The following is a 9,397-nucleotide window of genomic DNA, read 5'->3' on the forward strand; positions in this document are numbered from 1 at the left end:
TCTGGCTAGACCAGAGGATGTACACTGGTACAGATAGGAACTGGAAACACAGGGAATCCGGGACAGATGATCCCTTCAGGACCAGTGGTGTGGGTGGCGACACTGGGAGGGTTGGGTTGTAAAGGGGGAACCGATTACAAGGATCTACATGTGACCTCCTCCCTGGGGGAGAGACAACAGAAAAGTGGGTAAAGGGACGTCTGACAGGGCAAGATATGACAAAATAATAACTTATAAGTTATCAAGGGTTCATGAGGGAGGGCGAAGCAGGAAGGGAGGGGAAAAATGAGGAACTGATGCCAGGGGCTTAGGTGGGGAGCAAATGTTTTGAGAATGATGAAGGCAATGAATGTACAAATGTGCTTTACACAATTGATGCATGTATGGATTGTGATAAGAGTTGTACGAACCCCAATAAAACGATTTTTTAAAAAAAGGGATGCTAAACAACAAATGAAAAACATGGGGAGAACAAGCCTGATATTATGTTTCTGGTTAGACACTTTTGAACTACTTTCTACCCAACCTTCGGTGAATAATGATGATTTTGGCATAGAATTACTATCAATATTAATAATGTTAAGTAAGACTTTTAGGGTGTTTGAGGCTAGCTTCTCTAGGTGAGTAAAACCATGTCTCTCTCTCTCTCATCTCCTGAGGAGCCCAGGTGGCATAGTATGTTACTTGTTGAGCTGCTAACCTCAAGGGCAGTTTGAAACGACCAGCCACTCCATGAGAGAAAGACAAGGCTTTGTACTCCTTTAAACAGTGTCAGAAACTCACAGGGACAGTTCTACCCTGTCTCAAAGGGTCAGGAGGAGCTGGAATTGACTCAATGGCAATGAGATCTATCTATACATCTAGCTAGCTAGCTAAAGACTAATGAGTTAATACTCAAAGACTTAAAACAGTAGTTGGCATAGAGTAATAACGTACATTATTACTATCATCATCATGAATACACATATACAGACACTGAGAAGTAGGCAGTATCTCTGGGCATTAAAAGCAAAATTACTTAATTCTTATTGTGCTTCTCTGTACTATGCAAACACCACTGAAATGTTTCAGAAAGCTAAAGAATCACTGGAAGCACTTACTCATCTGTTATTAGGAAATTTGGAAGACAGCTCCTTGGCCACGTGACGGGAAGAGATCCATATTTGTATCTATTCCAAAGAAAGGTGACCCAACAGAATGCTCAAATTATAGAATGATATCACTGATATAGCACACAAGTAAAATTTTACTTAAGACCATCCAACAATGGTTTCAGCAGCACATTGATAAAGAACTGCCAGAAGTTCAGGCCAGATTCAGAAGAGGACAGGGAACCAGGGATATCATTGCTGATATCAGATGGATCTATGCAAAGACATTAGACTGTGTGGACCACAATAAACTGTGGCTAACCTTGAGAAGAATGGGAATTCTGGAACACTTGATTATGCTCATTTGGAACTTGTATATGGATCAAGAGGCAGTTGTACGAACAGAACAAGGGAATGCTGAGTGGTTTAAATTCAGGAAAGGTGTGAGCAAGCATTGTATCCTCTCACCATACTTGTTCAAACTACACTGAACAAATCATCAGAGATGCTGGATTATATGAAGATGAGTGCAGTCTCAGGGTTGGAGAAAGGCTTATTAACAACCTGTGGTATGTGCCTTGCTTGCTGAAAGTGAAGAGGAATTGAAGCACATGCTGAAGAAGATCCAGGATTGTGGCCTTCAGTAGGTATTACAACTCCTGTAAGGAAGACCAAAATCCTCACAACTGGACCACTAGGTAACAGCATGATAAAAGGAAAAAAGCTTGAAGCTGTCAAGGATTTTATCTTACTTGGTTCCACAATCAATGCTAATGGCAGCAGCAATCAAGAGATCAAAAGACATACTACATTAGGTAAATCTGCTGCACAAGACCTTTTTAGACTATTGAAGAGCAAGGATGTTTCTTTGAGGACTAATGTGCACCTAATCCAGCCCATGGTATACTCTAGTGCATCATTTGCATGTGACAGTTGGACAATGAATAGGGAATACTGTAGAAGAATCGGTGCATGTGAATGGTGGTGCTGGAGAAGAATATTGACAGGTCCATGGACGCTAAAATGACAAACTGATTGTATTGGAAGAAGTAAGGCCAGAGTGCTCCTTAGAGGAAAGGATGGCAAGACTTCGTCTTGCATACTTTGGGCATATTGCCAGGAGAGATTTATCCCCGGAGAAGGACATCATGTTTGGTAAAATGGTGGGGAGGCCCTCTGCAAGATGGACTGACACAGTGGCTGCATCAATGGGTTCACGCACATGAGGATGGCGCAGGACCGGTGGAGTGTTTCATTCTGCTGTGAATAGCATGGCTCTGGATCACAGCTGACTCGATAGCAGCTCACAACAGCAGCAGCAGAGGTGCCTCATAAGAAAGGCCCAGAGATCTGCTTCTGCAAGGTCGCAAGACTGCACACATGGCAGGGTCGCACCTTGAGTCGAAACTGACTTGTCAGCAACCAGTAAGAACCACAGTCTCCCAAATAAAGTCTTCTGGCGGAAGAAGGTCTCACCTGATTCCTGCTTGACTCTCCATCGCACCTTGTAAGAAGGTAGCTGCAGTTTCAAATTGAATGGCCTCTGAGATTTCCAGACCCTCACCCTCCACTCAGACCTGCCCTAAGGGCCAAGAGAACGAGCAAGATAATGACTTGGTTTCTGCTTTAGGAATTCACAGCTCAGCTGTGGACATTTAGTTCATATATATTAGGTGATAAAAGTGCCGAAGATACAGGTCAAGCTTACTGAGAATATATATTCTAAGTAGTCAGAAAAGAAATTCCATTCTTTTGGAACTAAATTGAATATCCGGTAAAGAAAGACACTCAAGGCAAAGGGGGAAACCCGATTAAAGACACAGAAGCCAGAGTGAGTATCGTGTGGTCATAGGATCATGGCAGAGAGGGCAGGGAAAAGAAGAGGTGTTCTAACATGTACCACATTCTAGGATATTAGAACCTGGGTTCGATGCCCTGTATATATATTTTCTTTCATCCAGACAATAACCCTGCAAAGTAGGCATGAGGGCCTGAAGCTCAAACTGATTCAGGATAATGGCTGTTGGTGGCACAATCAAGATTGGAAAAAGTCCACTACATCATACTATACCCTCTACAGCAAAATTCATAAATACTTCAGGAAGTGGGCAGTTCTTGTGTTCATAAAGTTCATAAACCCCACAGTTTGCTGATAGGTGTAAGTGCTCAAGGTGTGTCAACCAACTCTGAAGGCAAGTCTGTCATCCTGGAGAGAAGAGCAGGCTTGGGGAAATTTTTAAGAAGGGGAGCCTAGAGTTGGGCAATCCCTTGAAATCAGCAGAAGGGATTTTGGGAAAGGACTTGTTAGACTACAGAATTTGGATGACATTCCCTCCTTGCAGACTACTTTAGTTATGAAGGAAGATGATTAAGAAACTAAACAGAGCTTGTGATCTCTCAACATCTATCCTCAGAGGTGATGAATGAGTATGCAAAGGATTGGAAGAAACATACTTGGTTTCTCTGGCACATCTGATCTTGCATCCTTCCTTTGGGATTACCAAGCCCAGGTGCATTCGGAGCCTGCAATTTGTGGGTCCTGTGTGAGGCCACACGTGAGTCCCCGGGTGCATGACAGAATATTTGATCTGCACAAAAAATACAGGACAGAATATTTTTGATCAGCCCCCCAAATGCAATACTTCAATATTCAGTCATTTATCAAGTGCAGAAGAATGAACAAACTAAGGTGAAAATTAAGTTGTCAATTTGAATTTGAGTTTTTCTAAACCTCACAATGTATTCTCATCTTATGTCTTTATGAAGGAACTAAATATAAGCACCAATCAATAAATACTGAACATTTCCCTTCTCTATTTCGATGTCAAGTACATGAAATTTTGTTTTATTAAAGAAGTAAACATGGACAATTTGTTGGGCAAAATAAACCATTTATTTGTGAATGCCAGCATTCCCTTATTCTAAACCCTGAAAACACGATTAGTACCTGTCCTCTCCTGCATCCAGTTGTCTCGGGGAATTTCTCTAAGAAAGCACAGGTTTTAGGAGCTCCTTTACAAGCATTTTCATTTTTTCTTCCTAGAACAATAAATGATAAAACTGTCTTATAAATTAAGTATAGCTTTAACTCACCCAGTTTTAACCACGTGTGACCTATTATTTTGTCATTCTCACTTTAGAAATGAAAGGTTGAATAAACACAGGAAGGCAAATTGTGCTGCACAAAGAGACAGTGATTGGCAGAACAAGGAGCAGCAGTCTGCTCAGTGCGAGGTTATCTATCTAAGGGGATCTTATCTACAGGACACATGTGTAAGGCTTGATTTCTTCCTATGAGATGGGCAGAGTAATGCCCCAATCCCCTAAATATATCTACGACTTAATCTGTGGAACCCTGAATATATCCTGTTATAACCAAAAGAAATTAAGTTTGCAGATGCAATTTGCACATCAGTGGACCTGGAGATGGTGAGACTAGCCTGGATTTTCCAGGTGTGTCCAACTCAACTACAGCCTGATAACCCTATAGGGCGCAGTCCTGCACTTCATGTTGCTACAGGTCAGAATCTACTCCAAGACAATGAGCAATGACATCGACAACAACACAACAAATTTGCAAGTTCTATCTTTTCTTTTCAACTCTAGAAAAGTGGTCATTTGAAAAAGAATATAGTTTAGTACTGATTATATATCTTAAGAGACCTGTCACGATTTCCTCTCCCCATTTGGGTAGAAAACCAAACTTCGAACTACAGTTTAAAGTCCGTCTAGTAGCATCTTTTCCCAATTAGATGAGGACATCTCTACATCTTCACTTAATTCTACGGCCTGTGTATTGTACTGTGGGTATTGGTATGATACCCTAATGCTAGAAGCATAGTCACTGGTATTTCAAATACTAGCAGGGTCACCTTCGTTGAACATGTTTCATTAGAGCTTCCAGTCTAAGGGCGGCTAGAAAGAAAGGCCTGGCAATCTCCTGCGGAAAATAAGCAACGGAACTCTTATGGATCACAACGTAATAGTGTTCAATATAGTGCTGGAAGATGTGGCCCTTGTTCATTAAGACTCGACACAGTAGCCATAACGATGGTTTCACACATGCTAATGACCATGTGTCCTTCTGTTCTACTAGGTGAGTAAGAAAGTATTGTTACTATGGTTCTAGTTCATACATGCGCAGGTTGATTCTAAACACAATGCGTGTAAACATGTCTCTGTGAGCAGTGGATGCTACAGACAAGTTCTCCCAGAAGTACATTTGTATAAGGTCACCATGAGTCTGGCCTGACTCGAGAGCAGCTAACAATAAGCCTTCATTGACTCAGATATTCCTTCACTTCTTTCGCTTGATCTGAGCTCTCAATGTAGTTCAGCAACCTCTCCTGCTACTTCCGTTTCCCATCTGCCTCTATTTCCACACACCAAGGACTTACTCTCCTCTGTCTCCAAGCTGATGGCCCAAAACACCATCGTATTTTAGGTATATCATCCTGTTTCTATTTAAGCTACACGTCTTGTCTTCTAAATTATTCCCAAATTTGTTTCGGGAAAACATGAGAGCCCTCCTCAAATTCAAAAGACTCTCACTGTCATCAAAGTGATTCTAACTCAGTGACCTTATAAAACCAAACTCCCTCCCAGAGTCGATTCTGACTCACAGACACCCTATTGAACAGAGTAGAGCTGTCCCTGTGGGTCTCTGAGACTAAATCTTTACACAAGTAGAAAGCCTCATGCCTCTCCCACTAAGTGGCTGCTGGTTTCAAACTGCTGACCTGTGGTTAGCAGTATAAGGCGTAATCCACTAGGGCCGGCTTCCTGGATCCCTTCTAGAAGCCTGAAATTACAGATGCTGTTGCTGTTAGGTGCCATCAAGTCAGTTCTGTCGCGTACAAGCCTATGCACAACAGAACGAAGCACCGCATGGTCTTGTGCAATCCTCACAACTGTTCTCACATTTGGGCCCCTTGCTGCAGCCACTGGACCAATCCCTCTTACTGAGGGCCTTTTCCCTTTTCCGAGTCTCTACTTTACCAAGCATGATGCTCTGTTCCAGAAAGTGGACCCTCCTGATAATATGTCCAATGTATGTGAGGCCAAGTCTTGCCAGCTTCGTTTTTAAGGAATATTCTGCCAGTGCACTTCTGGTAGTGGTACATGGTACCACATGGTACATCTAATATTTTTGCTAACACCATAAGTCAAGGGTATCAAATATTTGTCAGTGGTCTTTATCCATTGACCAGATTCTGTATATATATAAAGTGGCTGAAAATACATCAGTTGGGTCAGGTGCACAGTAGTTCTCAAAATTATATCTTGTGCTTTTATAACACTTTAAAGATATTTTTCCCCCTGTTTTTAAACAATTTTTTTATTGTGAATTAGGTGGAGTTTTACATTTCAGATATTCAATTTTGTATGTAATACAAAGCTTGCTTTCTGAACTGCTACTTCCAGGAGTGTTGATCTTTGAATATTTCAATCTTTTCTGCTTTTATCATCATGTTGCTTATTGGCCCAGTTGTGAGACTTTTTCTTTTCTTTACATTGATATATAATTCATACTGTTATAACCTTTGATATTCATTAGTAAGCACTCCCAGTCTTTGCTTTCAGCAAACAAGGGTAAGTTATATGCACACCGTAAGTTGTTAAGGAGTCTTACTTCAAACCAGATGTCAGATTCTTCTTCATGTACTCCCATCTCTTGGATTATTTGCTCATCACGGAGAATGACTATGTGAAAGGATATAACTCTGGTGCACACCTTTCCTGATTTTTAAACTAGATAGTAGGCCACAAAGAACCTTAACCAAACTTCCCAAAGAGAAAGAATATGAACAATATTTTCATATGAGCATGAAGGTAAAAAATAAGTTTTAAAATTTGGAGCATTTCAACGTAATAAGAACCCTTGTGTATGGTGCACACACAAGAACACATGCACATGTGTGCACACATGATCACACACACATATATTTCCAAGTTATTTTGCATCAAAATTTAGATATAGATAAAAATACAGTCTTAAAAAAAAACATATAGGAAAATATCATACATTACAATATATGGGATATTTCCAAAGCTGTAACTTGTGGCCAGTCCACAGTTTTAAATAATTTTATTAATAATGAAGAAAGAATCCAGATAATTTAATGAGTTCAACAAATTTTTTAAAATAATAAGCAAACTTAAAATAAGAAAACTTTGAGAGCAGAGATTAGAAAATATAGTAACTGAGAAGTACATTTATGATTTTTTTAACAACATGATAGAAGTCTATCAATCTTAAGGGGAAAAAAACTTAATAATTTCAAACAACGGGGAGAATTTAACAGCGCGATCAAGAAAATAAAAATGATTCTAAGGAAGTATTCTGGATGGCTCACAGCACAATCAAAATATGAGTCAGCGTGGAAGTCAAAATGTTGCCTCCAATCAAATTATTGTGTTTCATTACTTTCATTTTTATACATTTATATGCTATCTAATACTTTGCATATTTCAACTTTAAGTCTGTTTGTTTGTTTTCAGCAAAGATCATGATGATGATGATAAGAGCTCTGGTTGGCTCAGCATTGGTGGTTCAACCCAACTACTCCATAAGAGGAAGTTCACGCTATTTGCTTCCCTAAAGATTCATAGTCTTGGGAAACCCTATATAGGTTTGCTATTGAGTCAGAATCAATTCGATGGTAGTTGGGTGAGCTGTGTGATTTTGATGTAGAAATCACACGGGATCCTGCTATCTTAAAACATTGTTTTAGAAAATCCAATAGACTCTCTGACACATAAAATGCTAATAAAAAAACTGAGTTATTACATGCAGAGTGATACACTTAAGTATCAATACAATCAATTCATTTTAGTGAGACATTCAAAATCAATAGCCTTCTAGCTTTATCAAAAAGGAATCTTTGCAAAAAAACTGACAGCTACTTGGAAATATAAATGTAATCAGTCTAATATGGTACAATCCTTTACAAATATTACTAAATTAGTTCTTCCTGAAAACATAATTACAATTAAACTCTGTGTTCACTGGTTGATTTAATAAAAATGGATTGCTTATCATCCTATTAATTTATTGCTGTAGCTATTCGGTTTTCAAGACAGATTCACCTCAGTACACTTTTGTTAACCTTGGTTAACTTGATTATTCAAAAAGCAGTATTGTAAAGAGACAATAATAAAATTAAATACTCCTCATCTTAAAGATTTATCTATTACCTTTTTGAGCATACATAAATTGGAGCACCTTATGTGTACCTGGGTCTAGGTTAGAGCCATAGAACACAAAGTTGAATATGAACCCTCTCTATTCTCTAAGAGCTAATAACACTGCATTTTTGTCCAGGTGTGTTATCACAACTAACAAAACTCATATTTGGTGACATATTTTAGGCATACAATATCATCTCTATTTTACAGGGAGTTTTTTCCTCAGACATTGTTAACACATGGTGGACTCTTCAGTTATGTCAACACTGTAGGATTCCTGTCAGAAACATATATAAAATGAAAAATCAAGAAAAACAAGGTACTATTTACACAGAGTTATTCAAATACTCGTGTGATTATACACCCACAGATTATAACCACACGGACACACACAGATGCATTCTCCAAATCTAGGTTTTCCAGGCAGCCTCCTGTAGGCCTGAGAATCTGACTATTAAGTGCAAGGAACCTAACTTTGAGTGGTAGTCACGTCCTGCGTGGCCTGGCTGAAGAGATCCAGCTGGAAGTCAGGACTCACCTTGCTGCCAGAGGGTGAACTGGCTCCAGTCGCCCTTCTCCCTCAGGTTTTCATCCTCGGGCAGGAAGAGGCCTCTGGCTTTGTCCATTACTGCGAGGCCTTCGTCACGAATTACCTTCCAGTTTCTTTCTAAGGACTAAAGGAAATTTTTGTCTTATTGGACTGAAATTTTAACTGGCAGACCATACTATGTCTCAATTTTTTCATTTGTTTAATCAACTTAGTTTTTGTTTTCATCTAGATGGTTTATTATAATTGGCAGAGATCTCTTGTAAAGATTTCTTAAAAACAAAAATGATATATTCTTTCAGAATTAAGTGCTTTTGTATCATAAAAATTTCAAAAGTTCATGAAAACCTCACAGAATATCCAACTTCATAATTCACATTTATATTTGCTTAAAGGTATCTTTATAATAAATCAGTAAGAATATCGATCTTGTTATATCAGTAATAAATGATCTAATTATCAGTAATTACAACAATATGAAAATAATCACAACTTCTTGTCTGTCGGTTGTTAGGGTGGCTTGCATGTTGCTGCAGTGCTGTAGTTATGCCACCCATATGTCAACTACCAG

General features: G+C 39.2%; 1 protein-coding gene across 8 annotated transcripts in view; it reads right to left on the minus strand.

Annotated features, from left to right (window-relative positions):
* Positions 1-9,397, minus strand: part of ASPH (aspartate beta-hydroxylase) — a 151,104-nt gene that overhangs the window by 12,706 nt on the left and 129,001 nt on the right. For all 8 annotated transcript variants that reach the window (XR_006679740.1, XM_045286544.1, XM_045286479.1 and 5 more), the window contains 3 exons: positions 8,818-8,953; positions 4,039-4,130; positions 3,546-3,679 (listed from right to left, as the gene is read on the minus strand). Coding sequence is in view for 7 of the 8 variants with exons in the window: in XM_045286544.1 (XP_045142479.1) it covers positions 3,546-3,679; positions 4,039-4,130; positions 8,818-8,953 (362 nt within the window). In the remaining variant the exon portion in view is untranslated. The remainder of the gene's footprint in view (positions 1-3,545; positions 3,680-4,038; positions 4,131-8,817; positions 8,954-9,397) is intronic.

The sequence above is a fragment of the Echinops telfairi genome, unplaced genomic scaffold, assembly GCF_000313985.2.
Source record: "Echinops telfairi isolate 266 unplaced genomic scaffold, ASM31398v2 ScPeMD7_1;HRSCAF=3_0, whole genome shotgun sequence".
Lineage (NCBI taxonomy): Eukaryota > Metazoa > Chordata > Mammalia > Afrosoricida > Tenrecidae > Echinops > Echinops telfairi.